At 38.5% G+C, this 19,689-nt stretch overlaps 1 protein-coding gene across 1 annotated transcript; it reads left to right on the top strand.

The window, feature by feature from the left end:
* The first annotated feature begins 257 nt into the window (after window positions 1-257).
* LOC142760933 (alkaline phosphatase-like) lies at window positions 258-17,458 on the top strand. Its single transcript, XM_075864112.1, has 11 exons — window positions 258-348; window positions 5,200-5,316; window positions 5,874-5,989; window positions 7,515-7,689; window positions 8,179-8,351; window positions 8,571-8,705; window positions 12,539-12,608; window positions 14,004-14,138; window positions 16,339-16,530; window positions 16,970-17,086; window positions 17,205-17,458. The coding sequence occupies exons 1-11, from the start codon at window positions 258-260 to the stop codon at window positions 17,456-17,458; spliced, it is 1,575 nt and encodes a 524-aa protein (XP_075720227.1).
* The last annotated feature ends 2,231 nt before the right edge of the window (window positions 17,459-19,689 follow it).

The following is a 19,689-nucleotide window of genomic DNA, read 5'->3' as shown; positions in this document are numbered from 1 at the left end:
ATAAAAGATTTTCACCGGCTGTTCCTGGGAGAATATACTAATGTAGTCATATGAGCCTACTACGTGTGCCTTGGATTTAAGATTGATAATTTGAACCCTGGCTTGGGAGGAGTAAGGGAGAAAGTCATGACCACACTTATTATATGTATATATTACTGTTCAAAGGTTAAACGAAGTGTCTGTGTAGATCATGGTATAAGTAAAATATATATAGTGCTATAATGTCAGTGTAGAAGACGGAGCCAGCAGGTGAAGAGATGATGGGAACCCACTCAGTCATCTTCATTATTTTGGTATTGGGCTTAATCAGGACCCCCTCCTGCAATGGAGCAGCAGTCGCTTCGATCGGTGAGAGAATGTTTTCTTATACTGTATTTCGTTGTTTTAGGGCACAATCTCAATCAGGCTAAAAGCCGAAGATTTAATTAAACCTTCCTGCCCGTATCCCTACTCTGTTATACGTATAAAGTATAATAAATGACTATTAAAATCCACCATTCCACATGATACACTCCTCAACATTGAAATTGCAACACCAAGAAGGAAAAGTTTGGAGTTGTGGAAATCACAGGATCTATTGACATGTTAATAATATGCAAATGATAAAAAAAATGGAAACAAAATATTCCAAAATCTTGATTTATTCAGTATCAAGTATGAGCGCCATGCGCAGAAATGCACACACTTCCACACCTTCACATGCTATCAATGAGGATATTGATGGTTGTCTGAGGAATATTATGCCACGCTAACTGCACTTGGGCACGCAAATCAGCAAGATTGACTGCTGGCAGTCCGCATTGCAACTGCCGACCAATGATGTCCCAGATGTGCTCAATGGAGACGATTCCGGAGACCCTGCAGGTCATTGTAGCACGTTTAGGCCTCGCAGGCTGCTCACAGTAGAATGGGCAACATGCGGCCTGGCGCTGTCCTGTTGAAAAACGGTTTCTGGGACAATTTAGAGAAATGGTCGTACCACTGGTTCCACGACCAAATCAATTCAGTTCAAGGATTCTGTCCCTCTCAGTTTTCGACAAGTGGTGGTAACTGGCACATCGACGAACCGGTGGCAGCGCACAATCATCCCACACCACTTGATCTGATTTTTGAGGTTACATGTGGCTAAAAAAAACTTTGCTTTCAATCTGGCTTTTATGCCCCTGCCACAGATTGGAGCTACTGTAGGTGCTTGAAAATGTGATGATTTGCAGATCTTAGCGACACCTGCTACTTCCTCGATTTGTATAATCTTACGGCTTGCCCTTCTTGGTATTGCAATTTCGATGTTGAGGAGTGTAGAATACAGAAGCTTTTCATCACTTTTTTAAAACCTCATTACTCTTTCAAATCTGTCTGAGCACTTATTGCTCTGAAGCCACAAGTCATATCAAGCAGTAAGAAAGTCAATAACATTATCAGCCAAAAGTTTTAATGTACTGTTCACATTAATGCTGTTATGTACTAGCCTGTACATTTTGATGAAATAAATAACCTACAAACAGGCCCACACTACGTGCAAAATGTTTTTTTAAAAAAAAATTAATACTTGATAATGAATGCATAATAAAACACACAATAATTAAAAGGACATTGCATATGATAAATGTGGTATCACTGAGGATATATAAACATGCCTAAAGGGGGTTTTACACTGGGCGATTATCGTGCAGACGAGTGTTCATATAACGCTCGTTGCCAATAAATGCAGGGCAGTGATCAGCAGATAAACGAGAAAACGCTTGATTATCTGCTGATCGTATCATTTTAAAAAAGTGAAATATTATTGTTGTCGGCAGCACATTTCCCTGTGTAAACAGCGAGATGCGCTGCCGGCATGATATACCTACATGCCGATCATTTATACATTAGATTGTGTCCATTAATACATGTGATAGCTGTGTGGACACTTGGTCAGCTGTATGCATGAGGCACTGTTCGCTTCACATTTATAGCTTTCCTTTGAAGGCATACATCAAGAGAACTCCCGACGTATACCTACTATGGAAGGCTGAAATGTATCCCATTTTATAGGTATAAAGTGGGATACGTTGGCTGAACCCATGGGCAGAGCGCTACTTGAAGTCCGTATTCCAAGTTCATATATGGAGAGTAATGTTAAGATGCTGGAATACCCGGCTAGATCGGCAACATCACTCTGGTTGGGGTTTCTGCCCCTGTAAATACCCTTGACATCACTGTGACAGTGACAGTGATGTCAGGGGCTTTCAATTACGGAGTCCTTGGCCAGAGCATTGGAAATGCTCTGGCCGGGTACTCCAGGACTGGAGAAGCCCCTGACATCACTGTCCATATAATAGACAGTGATGTCAGGGACTTCCCCATTCCCGCAGTCAATAAATGGACAGTGACGTCAGGGGCTTCCCCAGGGCCGGAATTCCCGGGGCCGAATGCTACCTGATGCTCCTCCCAGGGACTCAGGCCCTCCCCGAGGTATACGTTTAACATATACCTCCTATACCTGTGAGGGATTACATACAGTGGCTTCCATGTTAAAAAAAGTATATTGGACGGTATAGGGCTTTTTTTTCCCTTTGGATGGAATAGCATAATATGCTATGATATTCTGTGCTTCAAAAAAAGGTGTACGGACGTATACCAGCCCGATGGAGGACAAGAGGGCACTGATTTTGGCCTTCGTCATGATAATGGAGCTCAATGGACATGTTTAGCATGTAAAACGTGATGTGAACTTGGCCTTCGCTGTACTAGTGATTGCATTCTGCACTTCATTTACAGGTCTACGCTTTAGTAATACGATCTTTTGCATTGTGCCATTTGTGATATTTTCTGTGCATAGCCTGTAGTGATGTTTACTTTGCATATTCTGTAAAGACAGTTATCTTGCATATTGTGTAACTTAGGCATGTTAAAAACCTCGGTGACTCCATAATTATTGTATGCAAAGCCCTTTTAATTATTGCGTGTTTTATTATATAGCTAACTAATAAAGTAATCATTTTGTGATATGTTTTGTGCGTAGTGTGAGCCTGTTTGTAGGTTATGTATATATTAATATTTGGCCGCACTCAATATGTGGACTAGTGAGTCAGCCCAGCTCTGTTTTGTGATTAACCCCTTAGTGACCACCAATACGCCTTTTCACGCTGGTCACTAAGGGGCCTTAGGCTAGGCCGTTGCCTTTTCACGTTGGCCTAGTCTAAGTCCCGTGCAGGCTGGAGCCGGGGCTCTGCTGTCTGATGACAGCTGGGCTCCTGCTCCAACACCCGCGATCAAAGTTTACGTCGATCGCGGCCATTTTATCTGTTAAATGCCGCCGTCAATAGCGACCGCAGCATTTAACTTGTTTACAGAGGGAGTGAGCTCCCTCTGTCACCCATCGGCGGCCCGCAAATGCAATCGCGGGTCTCCGATGGGTTGTCATGGCAGCCAGGGGCTTGATAAAAGCCCCCAGGTCTGCCCTGGACATATGCTTATTAGGACGCGACGGAGGCATGTCCTAATAGATTGCCTGTCAGATTTACACTGACAGGCAATAATGCTCTGGTATACGAAGTATACCAAAGCATTATAGCAGCGATCTGAAGATCGCACAGTAAAATCCCCTAGAGGGTCTAATAAAATAAGTCATAAATGTGAAATAAAGATTAATAATAAAAATTACAGTAAAAAAAATTAATAAAACCATTTTTTTCCATAAAAAGTGGTTTTATTCAGTAAAAGTGTAAAAAATAAATAAAAGTACACATATATGGTATCGCCGCGACCGTAATGACTCAATTAATAAAGTTAATATGTCATTTAAACCGCAAGGTGAACACCGTAAAAAAAACCCGCAAAAAACTATGGCGAAATGTAAATTTTTTCCATTGCCCCCCAAAAAAGTCGTAATAAAAATGAATCAATAAGTCCCATGCACCCCAAAACAGTACCAATAAAAACAACGTCTCGTCCCGCAAAACACAAGTGCAAAAAATCACTACATTGATGAAAAAATAAAAAAGTTACCGCTCTTGTAAAGCGACGATGCAAAAACAAATAATTTTAGTTCAGAAGTGTTTTTATTGTGCAAAAGTCGTAAAACATAAAAAACCTCTACATATGTGGTATCACCATAATCGTACCAACCCATAGAATAAAGGTAACATGTTATTTACGCCGCACAGTGAACGGCGTCAATTTAAAAAACGCATAGAACCATGGTGGAATTTCAGGTTTTTTTTTTATAATACCCCCAAAAAAAGTAAATAAAAGTTAATAAAAAAATTATATGTACCCTAAAATGGTGCTATTAAAAAGTACAACTAATCCCGCAAAAAAACCTCATACAGCTATGTAGATGAAAAAATAAAAAAGTTATAGCTCTTTGAATGCGACTATAGAAAAACGAATAAAATAGCTTGGTCATTAGGGCCTAAAATGGGCTGGTGACTAAGGGGTTAAAAGGCCATATTTAACATTTGGGTTTACATTACTCCTTTCGGTGGAAGGTTTTTTATTGGCATGTCTTATGGTGATCCATTACCATCCAATAATATGGGTATACTCTATATGTGTATTGGGTTAATTACTTACAAATATAAAGTAGATTGGGCCAGAATCCAAATCTTCTCAGACCTCAAAGACATAGTTAACTTAAAATTGCTGCACTAAAGTTAATTACCCGCCTCAAAGAGACGGGCATTTCTGTATAGGTGAGAATTCACGTTTGCTAACAGTTTTCTATGGAAATGGAATAGTTACTCTACAGCTATGGAGTGCACATATTACTCCTGTCATATTCCTGGGGGACATAAATCAGTTAAGAATCTTTTGCAGTAGTCAAGCTGAGAAAGGCTTTGCAAAGAGAACTATGCCTTGAAAAAAATAACATGCCCATCAACTCAGTTACCTTGGCATGTTGCGTTTGATGCAGTCTCTGCCATTCCAGCTGGTTGACTGAAGTCAACAAAATCTGAAGTTTACATTTAGATGTTAGTTACAAAATTATAAACCTTCAAGTCTGGCCAGCAACAACAAGAATAAAACATTTTTGTATGAGAGACGGCAAGAAGCCCCTAATCTCTGAAATCTCTCATGCAGTCCAAATAGATGTTTGCTTAGCAAAAACCGCAACATTAATATTGAGGACTCTGGGATGTGGTTTGACACACTTTTAGAACTTTACTATTTTTACTTTTTAAAGCATAACCTTCTTTTTTATTCCTTTGCATTCAGAGCAAGAAAAGACTCCTAAGTACTGGAATGATCAAGCCAGGGAGACACTGAAACGGGCCATAGACTTGAAACCCATCCACCAGAAAGCCAAGAATCTAATCATGTTTCTGGGAGATGGTGAGCCTACAGTTTATCTATAATATGTGTAATACAAAGACATTGAAAAAGTTACATCGCATTGTGATATTACAAATCTGTTACATATGTGTATTAATATAATAAATACCAAACATGTCACATAACACAGGCTGTAGCATAGGCTTTTAATTCTGCAGTAGACACTTGTGACTTCATTTCTTGGTAGGCCCTGCATTCCCCCGGAATAACACGACTCAAGTCAATGCATCACTACACTCATCACAACCAATATAAATCTATCTATCTATCTATCTATCTATCTATCTATCTATCTATCTATCTATCTATCTATCTATCTATCTATCTATCTATCTATCTATCTATCTATCTATCTATCTATCTATCTATCTATCTATCTATCTATCTACCTATCTATCTATCTATCTATCTATCTATCTATCTATCTATCTATCTATCTATCTATCTATCTATCTATCTATCTATCTATCTATCTATCTATCTATCTATCTATCTATCTATCTATCTATCTTCCTTGCGTACCTTTGTAGTGACAATCAATTGTTGTTTTGTTCCAGGAATGGGAGTAACCACAATATCTGCAGCACGTGTATACCAAGGACAGCTAAAAAATCAAACTGGAGAAGAAAATATATTAGAGATGGAAACATTTCCATATGTTGCACTTTCTAAGGTAATGTAGACCAAACCTCTCACTAGGCAATTATGGTGAACTATCAGATTCATGCCCAAAAATGTGAATACAGATGGTGACTAGCAAATAACCTACTAAATATAACAGATTGCAATTCTCGGTATTATGACTCACTTCTATTGATGTAGCCACAAAGATGAAAAACAGGAAGTAATTATTATTATTATAAAGCATTAAATAAAATTAACCTTTAAACTTTGAAATTAAACAATAACATTAAGATTTGCTCGATTATTTCACATAGACCTTTGCAATACAAGGAAGAATTATGCTTACAATGTGATGAGCTGCTCTGGGAAACGTTGTTTCTCTTTGCTGTACGTATTTGTAAGGCTTCGTTCACATCTGCAACTGGGTTCCGTTCATGGGTTCCATCAGAACTTTCCGTTAGGGGAACCCATGAACGGAAACCAAACGTTTTTCGCAAATACACTATTGACCGCCGAAAAAACAGAAACCTTACAGAACGAAGACAAACGTAAACCATTAGCAATGGAGGCATTACCATTGAAATCAATGGTAATGCAAACGGAAAGCTATTGTTTCCGTTTGGCTTCCGGTCATGGGTTCCCCTGACAGAATGGTCTGATGGAACCCATGAAAGGAAGCCCGACACAGATGTGAACGAAGCCTAAAACTTGTAAATGTAAAATATTTCCGTCTCCTAAATAACATACCAAAAATCAAGGGATGAGAATTTGAGGAGGCCAAGGGCGCTGCAACTCAAACAACCGAAGTTTAGCTAGTTCCTTAGCATTTGAGTCCAAAATTAAAATCTTATAAGTGGAGCTGAGTAGTTATGGGAAGCCCTTTCTTTCTCGTAGCTGATTATAACATGAAATTTCTCTATCCCAAGATGATGGATTCTTAAAATGAACAACTACATTATAACTTATAAGTTAGATTATGAATGGGGGAGGGAATTCGAAAATCAGCACCGAGTAGTAGGAGAACTTAGATAAGAGCAGTACTCTGCACCTACAAGAGGGACATCACCCCACACTCAGCATGGAGAACAGAGATCAGTAGAGTTGTAGGACAGTATTTAGCAGATTAGATGTAATGTTTTCCAATACTCGGCAGAGGGGCTGTAATACCAGCATCATCTAGACTACAGTTATATGGGAACTGCATTTAAGTCCCATCATATACTGCATACAATGCTGTCACACTAGAATAATAGTCATTCTGTTCTTTTAGGTTATCCATTGCAACAAGGAATTATAACCGGGCATCTACCCTATATTATCGTCCATAAGTAGCAGGATTATACAGTAGTATTATTTTACTGAAGTAAATAATAAGAAAGCCATATTGAAATGTCTTTAGAACAGTTACAGTATTTTTTCCATTGCTCTGCGCCTTGTGACAGGTCAGGTGGGCCAGAGAGACTTCAAAGTATAAATAATTAAAAATCTCTGGTCCATTGTGAGACTACGGGAATGGAATTCTGATTGAGTATAGGGCTTATTATATTTTTGCTCATACCAAATTTATACTGCAGGTATACAATGTAGATGCCCAGGTCCCTGACAGTGCGGGTACAGGCACAGCCTACTTGTGTGGAGTCAAAGGCAACTCTGGGACCCTGGGCGTGAGCGCGGCTACAAATTACGGCATCTGTGAGACAGCTCAAGGGAATGAGGTGAAATCTATTCTTCATCGAGCAAAGCAAGCAGGTATAAATCAGTCATGAAGGTTGTTTTTTTATATTTCCTACCCAGGAAACAAGCAGAAATTCACAGTAAAGCCTCATAATTGAGTTGAACAGTCCAGAAATCATACTTAAAAAAAAGTTTTGGCTACTAATATATATATATATACATATATATATATATATATATAGATAGATATATCTATATCTATCGATCGATCGATATAGATATATATATATATATATATATATTTTTATTTTTTTATTTTTTTTTTGCCATATGCATGATTAGAGAATTAACATACCAAGTGGTACTCTAGTTTGCAGAGATTTGCTACAAAATACTTTGTTGCAGCATTTACACAGACCTTAATGGACATGTACCTTTAAATGGACTTGAGGAACAAATGTGAAATGAAGGTTTTGTAGATTGTGTAGTTGTATGCTGAGTGTTATTTGCCCCTTCTACACATTTCATGTTTTTTCTGCTATTAAATATTTTTCTTTATTACAGGTAAATCTGTAGGCATTGTAACAACAACCCGCGTCCAACATGCCTCTCCAGCAGCTGCCTATGCACATAGTGCCAATCGAGACTGGTACTCCGACAATGAGATGACTCCAACTATGACTCAAAAAGGCTGCACGGATATTGCATATCAACTAGTTCACAATACAGATATTAATGTAAATATGGAGAGAGTGGCAAAAGAATCCTGTAGTACATACATTATTAATAAAACCTGCTGTACCTCACTTATTATTTATTTCAACTTCTACTCATGTGTCTGTCTTTAGTGCATGCTAAAACATATGAGAAATGAGATACACAATACAATCCTATGAAAATGACAATGGATTCATGTTTATACCATCATTTTTTGGTCTGTATCATGTTCCTTGCAGGTAATTCTTGGAGGAGGAAGAGCGTATATGAGTCCTAATGGGACACCAGACCCAGAATACCCAACCAGTTCATCAAGTCAAGGTCTTCGAAGGGATAATCTTAACTTAACAAAAATGTGGCTGGATAAGAGGCCGGTAATGGCAAATTTTCTTTCTAATATTATATAGCTGATCGGATTAGACTGGTGCTGAATCACTTATTGTAGCTCAACATTTCGGTACACGCTTTTAGGGGCATTATGGAGATTTGGGACAACGGCCTTGTAACCATCTTATTGTCCTGAATAAAACACCATTGTATACATATGAAGAGAGTATACGGCACTTATAATCAAAGAGTGTTTCTTACTTTTTATGGGGCTTGAGCTTGCATACCACTGTAAAAAGGTATTTTCTAATCTGAATAATTTCTCCACCCTTGTATTACTAAGTGTTATCAAATTGACCCTTTAATCTACTATACAAAGTCTATAACCCTTTCCCGCCGCAGCCATTTTTATTATTTTAATTTTCACTTTTTCCTCCCTACCTTCCAAAATTCATAACTTTTTTATTTTTCCATTGATATAGACGTATGAGATCTTGTTGTTTTGTGGGACAAGTTGTTGTTTTTCACTGCACCATTTATTGTACCATATAATGTACTGGGAAATAATGGGAAAAGTGGGAAGTGGGAAAAAACAGTGATTCCTCTACAGTTTTTTTTAGGTTTCGTTTTCACGGCACTCACTGTGCGGTAAAAATGACATGTTAACTTTATTCTGCCGGTCAATACGATTACGGGGATTTTGTGTCGTCATATTCTGAGAGCCATAACTTTCCGTTGATTGTGCAGTATTGGGACTTTTCAATCCCATTTTATTCCATTTTTTGTGGTAGATGAAGGGACCAAAAAAACAAAGATTCTGGCATTTTAAGATAATTTTTTTTTATGGCAATCACCGTGCAGCTTAAATAATGTTATATTGTAATAGTTTTGGACTTTTATGGACACGATGATACCATTTATGTGATTATTTTTATATATTGCTTTTGGGGAAAAATGGGAAGGGTTTTATTTTGGACTGTTATATATCCCCTAGCAGGTTTAATAAAATAAAGTTAAAAAAGTTTTTTATTTATAAAAAATATATATATATATATGTATATATGTATACATATATATATATATTTTTTATAAATAAAAAACTTTTTTAACTTTATTTTATTAATCCTGCTAGGGGACATGAACCAGCGATCGTTGGATCGCTTGCACGATATACTGCAATAGTAATGTATTGCAGTATATTGTATTACAGGGCTTGATAGGAGTACAAAGATGGCAGACCTGCGGGCCTTCATTAGGCCCCCAGGCTGCCATGACGACCATCGGTACCACGCGATCGTGATGCGGGTGGGCCGATGTAACATCACAGTGGGCCAAACCATGCTTCTAACGGCTTAGATACTGCTGTTGCTTTTGACCGCGGCATGTAAGGGATTAAACAAGCGGGATCCTGCTCCTTACATTGAAGTATCAGATGTTTCAAACGGCAAACATGTTGAACTTATGGAGTAGGCTCAGCCCGTGAGCCCACTCCATACGCCTCCCACACAACCTCCGCCATATATACACGGAAAGGTCAGGAAGGGGTTAAAGTGTTCCTCCAATTTCAGATAACATTTACAAGTAGGCAGACCTTAAATAGAATCATACATTTGCCATAGTGTCATTAATCTCTCATGTTCAGTTGTTTAAATAGAGCAGGCTGTTCATGATGGTCTCCGCTGCAAGCTGTGTAAAGCTTCACAAACTGCCCACTCTATATATTTAGTTACTGTATTCATTGCAAATGCTCCATGGTTTACATTACCTATTAAAGAGGATCTGTGACCTCTCCTGACTTGTCTATTTTAGTAAATACTTGTATTCATTATTTTGAAACATATTTTCTTAAGACTCGGCATTGCACCATTCCTCTACGATTACTTTTAATAATTTATGAATAAATTGACAACTGGGTGTTAGCATTTAAAGGGTTGTGTCCATACAAAGTCTCGCTCATGTCAAAGGGGTGACAGGTCCATATTAACTCTAATGGTGGACCTGTTCTAAGGGGAACTAGTTGGGGGGCAGGGCTCCTGAGGCATGTGCCCAGGGTGCTGGGTGCCAACAAGTCAATTTGTCTTGACCAGAATATTTAGATACAGGGATGGCAGCAACAAACTGAACCTTTGCCCTGGGAGAAGGAAAGACTGGCTATTGTTCTGCCACCGTGAGTACAAAAGATGGTAGGAAGGTTTCTCTGTGAAGATTTATACGTTCTGCAGATGGGGTGCAGGTTGACCTGCTGACTCTTTTTAAAAATGGAATATTGAAGCCTAATAAAATATGTGGCAGATTTGGTAATATCTGCTTGCTCTAGTAACTGGTATAGTGCCAAGGAACTGGCACAGGGCAAATGTGGTGCCTGTTTTCAAAAACAGCTCTAGGTCTTCCCCGGGTAATTGTAGACCAGTAAGATTAACATCCATCGTGGGGAAAATGTTAGAGGGGCTATTGAGGGACTATATACAGGATTATGTAACAAAAAATAGTATTACAAGTGACAGCCAGCACGATTTTACTAAGGACAGAAGTTGTCAAACCAACCTGATTTGTTTTTATGAAGAGGTGAGCAGAAGCATAGACAGAGGGGCCTCTGTGGATATAGTGTTTTTGGACTTTGCAAAGGCATTTGACACTGTCCCTCATAGAGGTCTAATGGGTAAATTAAGGACTATAGGTTTAGAAAGTATAGTTTGTAATTGTATTGAGAATTGGCTCAAGGACCGTATCCAGAGAGTTGTGGTCAATGATTCCTTCTCTGAATGGTCCCCGGTTATAAGTGGTGTACCCCAGGGTTCAGTGCTGGGACCACTATTATTGAACTTATTTATTAATGATATAGAGGATGAGATTAATAGTACTCTTTCTATTTTTGCAGGTGACACCAAGCTATGTAGTAATGTTCAGTCTATGGAAAATGTTCGTGAATTGCAAGCAAATTTGGACACATTAAGTATTTGTGCATCCACTTGGCAAATGAGGTTTAATGTAGATAAATGTAAAGTTATGCATCTGTGTACCAACAACCTGCATGCATTATATGTCCTAGGGGGAGCTACACTGGGGGAGTTACTTGTTGAGAAGGATCTGGGTGTACTTGTAAATCATAAACTAAATAACAGCATGCAATATCAATCAGCTGCTTCAAAGGCCAGCAAGATGATGTTGTGTATTAAAAGAGACATGGACTCTTTTAGCCACGGATATAATATTACCACTTTACAAAGCATTAGTGCGGCCTCATCTAGAATATGCAGTTCAGTTCTGGGCTCCAGATCATAGAAAGGATGCCCTGGAGTTGGAAAAAATACAAAGAAGAGCAACTAAACTAATTAGGGGCATGGAGAATCTAAGTTATGAGGAATAATTAAAAGAACGAAACCTATTTAGCCTTGAAAAGAGAGGAATAAGGGGGACATGATTAACTTATATAAATATATGAATAGCCCATACAAGAAATATGGTGAAATCCTGTTCCATGTAAAACCTCCTCAAAAAACAAGGGGGCACTCCGTCTGTCTGGAGAAAAAAAGGTTCAACCTGCAGAGGCGACAAGCCTTCTTTACTGTGAGAACTGTGAATCTATGGAATAGTATACCGCAGGAGCTGGTCACAGTAGCTACAGTAGATGGCTTTATAAAAGGCTTAGATAATTTCCTAGAAGAAAAAAAATATTAGCTCCTATGTCAATGTGTAGAATTTTTGTTTCATCCCTTCCCTTTTTCCCATCCCTTCGTTGAACTTGATATTTTTTCAACCGTACTAACTATGTAACTATGTACAAGAAGGTACACTATAAGGTGATCTTCTAGATAATTATTTCACTATATGTTTCTTTTATGAGAATTCAAAAATTCAGTATTGCTTTTTTTATTTTCAGGGTTCCATATATGTGTGGAACAAGCAGCAACTTGACGCTGTAAATGAAAAAACTACTGATTATCTTATGGGTATGGTTCTTTTCAAAATATGTATATAAAAGGAAACCTGTGTGAAGGTTGCTTAAAGGGAATGTGTCGCTAGAAAAATATATATATTTTTTTTAGTTAAACAGTTAGTGTATAAGTGATTAAACATTGTTCTAATTTTTTAAATTTTTTCACGAGTCAGGAAATATTATAAATTAGACTCTAATTTATAACATTTCCCAGTGCTGGTCATTAGATGGAGCAATTTCCAAAATTGCAGCATTGGCATGTGGTAAAGCAACCACATTGCTTTATGCTGCAAAATTTGAGAATACACACTCGCTCTAGTGAGCTCACAGAATCCCCCCTGCTTTATCCTGGCTAGTGCCAGGAGAAATGAGGGGATTGAATGGTCAAACCTCCTACACTGAGCTAACACACTGTGTAGTAGGTTAACATACAGTAGTTAACACACAGTAAAACACGTACATACACAGACCTAACTTACCTGCTCCTGCCGCCGCCGCTCCCTCCGGTCCGTCCACTCTGTCTGCTCCCTCCGCTCCAAGTGCATAAGTCCGGAAGCCGCGACCGGAAGTAGTAATCTTACTGTCTGGCCGCGGCTTCTGGTCCACAAGAAAATGGCGCCGGACGTCGTTCGGCCGAAGACCTTCAATTTGGACTGTGTGGGAGCGGCGCATGCGCCGTTCCCGCACAGACGTTCGCATTCACTATGGGGCTGTATGTGCCGTATTCCATGTCTTAAAACGGCCGCATTTTGCGGTCCGGGCTTATTGAAATGAATTACACGGCCATGTGCACGGCCCGTGACACTCCGCGGCCGTCCGAGCCACAAATCACAGGCCGTGCACACTACTACGGTCGTGTGCATGAGGCCTTACGCCCCATGCACACAACCGTAGAATTAATCTATAATTATGGTCCGTAATTGAGGACCCATTCATTTCTATTGCCCACGGACACCTTCCGATATGTTTACGGGAAGGTGACCGTACCATAGGACGGCTCCGCAAAAGATAGGACATGTCCTATTTTTTGTTTTTTACGGACCGTGCTCCCATACTTTACGTGCTCCCATACTCCCATACAGTGGGTGGCTGTCAGCGGCTGGCTGTGAAGTAACAATAGATTACAAGCACGGTCGTATACATGAGGCCTAAGACATTGCAATAAGTCAATAAGCGTGTGTGTGGGTGGGATAAGCTGGACTATATATGAAGTATATATCACTGTGCTCAGCATATTTCTCTCTAATGTTTCTCTGAGAAATGAATGTATAGATAAACTGACTAAGCCACTTTGCTAATATTTTCAGAAATCTTCAGTATTGAGAAGTCAAACAAATGTAATTAGCACATAACCTAAAATACCAAATTTTCATGATCCTACAAAAAATATTTTGTGTTTACTGTTTAGGTCTTTTTGAACCAAGAGACATGAAATACGAGTTAAATCGCGATCCTTCTGTGGACCCATCCCTTGGAGAAATGACAGAGAAAGCCATTAAGATTCTGAGCAAGAATCCAAGCGGGTTCTTCCTATTTGTAGAAGATAAGTATATTATATCTTGAGGCATTACAGATCTTAGGTGACATTGAAACGTGTTTTTTTCCCCTCTCTTGGCATTCAATGAGTACGAATGTTATCTCAAGGAAAAAAAGCTGGTACAGCCAAACTATCAACTATCAACTATAATGGCAATATCACTGTTTTTATTTAAAGTAACCCCATATAGAGTTGCCCCATATCTTGAGGTTTTATTATACAATGGTTAAATGATAATGATAATGATAATCTCATGAGATTGCATGTGCATGTATTTGTCGCGTGACTCAATTATTCCTATGTAAAGATGTACCCGTCTTTATCTTGACTCTTAATACACAGTGGCAAGAAACTTTAACTTGATTTTTTCAATGAATTTTTCAATGTCTTTTGTTGTGTGATATCACGCTGCCACAAGTTATCAGAGTCAAGATAAACTGTGCCACATCTCTACTGCAATTATATGGCTGCAGGATCAGACTAAACACGGTTTGTTTCTTGTCTCTAACCATGGAGACACCTTGGTCTGCATAGGAGCTGAAGACAAAACAGAGATTTTTAACCTCTTAACGACATTAAGCTGTTAAGAGGAAGTATGGAGAGGGCTCACGGGCTGAGCTAGCTCCATGTTCAGCGTGTGATGGCGGTGTTATACAGCCGACTCCTCACTGCAATGGGCGGAATCAAAGATCATTCTTATTCCTCCCGTTTAACACCTTAAATGGCGGGGTTAATTGCGACCGCGGCATTTATATTGTTAGAATCAGGGGGCGCCATTGCACCCCCCGCGATGCGATCCACGGTTGTCATGGCAGCCTGGGTGTCTAATAAAGGCCCCTAGGTCTGCCATCTTTGTACTTCTTGAAAGCCCTGCCTCTGGGCTTCAAAGGAGGCTGTCAGTATCACGATATACTGCAATATATTAGTATTGCAGTATATCATGCAAGCAATCCAATGATTGCTGGTTCAAGTCCCCTAAGGGGACTAGTAAAAAACTGTTAAATAAAGTTTTGTATAATAACCCCTTTGTCCTCTTTTAACCTAAAGCAATGTTAAAAAATAAATAAAACTTAGCATAATTGGTATCGCCGCTCTCATAAAAGTCTGAACTATTACAATATAGCATTGTTTAACCCGCTCGGTGAACGCCGTAAAAAAGAGAATATATAAAACTTGCAAATTGCTGTTTTTTGGTCACCTTAGCTCTCCAAAAAATTAAATACAAAGTGATTAAAAAGTTGCATGTACCTCAAAATGGTATCAGTGAAAACTACAGCTCACCCCGCAAAATTAAAGCCCTCACACTGCTAAATTGATGGAAAAATGAAAAAGTTATGGCTCTCAGAATATGGTAACACAAATTTTTTTTTTTTAGCAAATAGTTTTATTTTTTTAAAACTGGTAAATCAATAAAACAACACATAAATTTGGTATCACTGTACTCATATTAACCTGTAGAATAAAGTGAATATGTAGTTTTTACCGCCTGATGGACGCCGTAAAAATAAAACCCAAAAAATTGAATAATCGCTGTTTTCTGGCCATATCACTTCACAAATATTTTTTTTTCAGCTTCCCAGTACGTTATGCGGTACAATAAATGGTGCCATGAAAAACTACAACTTGTCCTGCAAAAAAAAAATTCCTGATATGACTATGTCGACATGTCGGCAGGGAGCAAAAAAACAAAAATGGAAAAACTCAAATTGGCCTGGTCTTTTTTGTGTACTTCTTTCATATCAAAAGCATTCCCACTAATGAAATTTAAGCCAGTTAAACCAGTGCAAAATTCAATTCAGACCCGCTTATGTTGCCTTTGTAGTGAAAATAATCATCGATGGCAGTGCCCATATTTATTTCTCATACTCTTTTTTTATTATCATACTTACCTGTTATAATTCTGTTTCCAAAGATTTGTTCAACTATAAGAGTTTTTGGTTTTCGTTTGATTCTATAGCTGTAATTTGGCGCTGGCTCTAATTTCAAGGCCTCCTGGGCTCCAATTGTTTTGGTTCCTGATTCCAAAAATATACTCTTTGTAAAAACAGATACAATATAAAGTAAATGGATTTTGTGACATTTATTTTGTCCCTATATTTTATCTTATTTACAAAGACTTGTTAACCCTTGTGTAATACCTAAACAGAATATAATATAACAAACCAAACCATTTGTGTAGTAACCTTGTATTCCTGCATTTGTTTACGTGGTAGAATTGACCATGGTCACCATGATTCGAATGCACGGAATTCGTTGACTGAGGCTCTGGAGTTTGACAAGGCTATCCATATTGGTGGGAAGCTAACATCAGAATCTGAAACCCTGACTGTTGTGACGGCTGATCACTCTCATGTCTTTACATTTGGAGGATACACAGATCGTGGTAACAATATTTTTGGTAAGAGATTTCTTAAAAACTGATAGTAACTTTCTTCTGAATATTATTAAAAGATTTGGAAATTAATAAGGAGTATTGGCATTTTTGATGTATGGGAAACAGCTGCTAATAAAGACTTACGGTAAACTGCTGAGAAGACCACTGAGCCTGATAGACCTCCGAAGAGATGGTCTGTAATGCATTATTTATTCTGCTGGACCCCTATCTTGATTGGTTGTACAAAGGGATGATCCCATTCTCTAAAAGTGGACAAACCTGTTAATTTTTAATACATTACAAGGTATATTTTTTGAAGCTCACATTTCTAACGCATACCTTCGCATATTGTAAAAATAATTCTCTATTCAGAGGGGAAAAGTAAATCATTGATATATCACTTAATTATTTTTTATTTGTTATTTCTGCAAAGACTCATACAAACCTCATTTTAATTTTGTAGGACAAGCACCAGGCAGAGCTACAGATCGCATGCCCTATACCAGTCTGCTATATGGCAATGGACCAGGCTACAATATTGTTAATGGCTCAAGAGGGAATATTACCACTGTTAACATTGGTATGAACAAAATGATGATACATCCTGTATATAGATAATCCATTTACTATTTTAGTCTTACAAACTGTTTAATAAGCGTAGAGACAAGATGTATGATTTATTTTATTCATTTTCACAGAAGGAGATTACAGACAGCAATCTGCTGTTCCACTTTCATCAGAGACTCATGGAGGAGAAGATGTGGCCATCATGGCTAAAGGACCCTTTGCTCATCTCTTCCATGGCATTCATGAACAGAGTTATATTGCCCACGTTATGGCCTATGCAGCCTGCCTAGAACCCTATACAGACTGCCCTCCAAATTCAGGTCTCCTCCCCTCCTCATCCACCTTGTTGACATTGGCCTCGGTATGGGCTGCCCTAATGTGGTGAACACAGACTTAATGGCTGATCACTTTTGGTCTTCATGTTACCATACTCTGTTCTGAAATATATTACATTTATTTTTTCTAAGGGCATTTTGATGCAGTTTCTTTATGAAGTTTTTGAAGCCAATACCAGGTGTGGATCGTAAAGGGAGATGAAGTATATAGGAAAGATTCTACTTCTGTTTTTTTTTTATTTACTCCTGTTTGTAGCTTCAAAAACTGCATCAAAATGGCATGTATGAAAGTTCGCTTAAGTCTATTGGAATTTCATTGTGCATTAGTGTTAAGGTTTTCAGAGTTAGGGTATATTCAGATGTGGCAGATTTGAGGCATAACATTTCTGCAACGGAAAATCTGTTCCATGCATCTGAATGTTTTTTTTCCTGCAGCATGTGCATGGATTTCTGCAGCATGTGCAAGCATTATTCAGATGAATGGGACAGATGCAGATATTTCTGCAACAAATCTGACATGTGTGAATGTAACCTAAGGCCCTGTCCACACTAATACTGAAACCCCGATGGAACCCATTGTAAGTCAAAAAGTAATCGTTGGGATCTGTTTGAAAATGTATCTGTCAAAGCTGTCATAGCAGTCTTGATGCTAATGTGAACAGAGCATTAGTGAGTAATGAAAATATGAGCTTACTGTCACAATGATTGCTTCTACTGCTTCTACACGTCAATATTTATTTACATGTGCTTTAAAATTCTATCTTATATTTCCTAAAATAAACCAATTGTTTCAAGTATAAACCATTTATTTTATGTATGTTCATTATCATATATGACATTGAGGCTTGATGTTAAATATTGAATGCTTCTGAACTTTGGAAAGGGCTTTTTATCTCCACCTTAAGGGTATGTTCCCACAGGGCATATACGCTGTGGAAAAGTCTGCAGCATATACGATCCAGAACATGCAGGGAAATACGGCTAAATATTCACACCAAATGATATGCCTATATTCGGTCGAATTGCCCAATGCGTAAAAAAGCCCTATACTTACGTCTTAAGGCGTTGCTATAGCAATATGTCCCTGCTCTTCTGACTGTTCTGTGTCCAGGCATCCTCTTGTGATGAAGCTTCATCATATGTGACCACTACAACAGTCACATGTAACAATGGTGCAGACATGTACCTCAAACCATCATTGCGCCTTAACCCCATAAGCAAGGGTGGGATTCAAATTTTTAACAACAGGTTCCCTGTTTTTCAGACGAAGACTTGCGGGGGGGAGGGGCGAATGGGTTCACAGTGTTTTGCGGTGTATCGCTAAATTGAAAATTATTCTAATAATAAAATAAAATTATGATAGTCCAAATACCCCCTACATTAAAGCGGACTCTAAATAAAGAAATTCCCTGTCCAAAATGTTTTAGTGTGCATTGCCACACTATATATATAATTACATAAGCGTACAGACCTACCCACACATTATATTAAACTAACTCATTACGTATAGGCCTATATGCGCACATTTAATATCCCTCGCGTGCTCAGCCCATTTTATTAGGCTGTGCACATGAGAAGGGTGGAGGACAGTGCGGCGTGCGCAGTAAGCCGTGACAACTCTCCCGGCTAATGCACAGATATGGTGCCCGGAGCAAGCTCAGTACATATATACATCACAAGAACAAACCTCAGTACATATATACAGCACGAGAACAAAGCTCAGTACAAATATACAGCACCAGAACCAAGCTCAGTACATAAATACAACACCAGAACCAAGCTCAGTACATATATACAACACCAGAACAAAGCTCAGTACATAAATACTGCACTAGAACAAAACTCAGTACATATATACAACACCAGAACCAAGCTCAGTACAGATATACAGCCCCAGAACCAAGCTCAGTACATATATACAGCCCCAGAACCCAGCTTAGTTCATATATACAGCACCAGATCCAAGCTCAGTACATATATATATATATATATATATATATATATATATATATTTATATATATGTTTTGAGCTTGGTTGTTCTGGTATATATGTTCTGAGTTTTGTTCTGGTGCTGTATTTATGTACTGAGCTTGGTTCTGGTGCTATATATATGTACTAAGCTTTGTTGTGGTGCTGTATATATGTACTGAGCTTGGTCCTGGTGCTGTATTTATATGCAGAGCTTAGTTCCGGAGTTGTATATATGTTTTGAGCTTCTCTTTGGTTGTAATGATAGGGGTAGGGAAACGGACAAGTGAGCCCTAATCTACCCGCCACTCT

Source organism: Rhinoderma darwinii, chromosome 4, assembly GCF_050947455.1.
Source record: "Rhinoderma darwinii isolate aRhiDar2 chromosome 4, aRhiDar2.hap1, whole genome shotgun sequence".
In the NCBI taxonomy this organism is placed as follows: Eukaryota; Metazoa; Chordata; class Amphibia; order Anura; family Rhinodermatidae; genus Rhinoderma; species Rhinoderma darwinii.
Note: the sequence above shows the minus strand (reverse complement) of the source record. Positions and strands in the feature narration are given on the sequence as shown.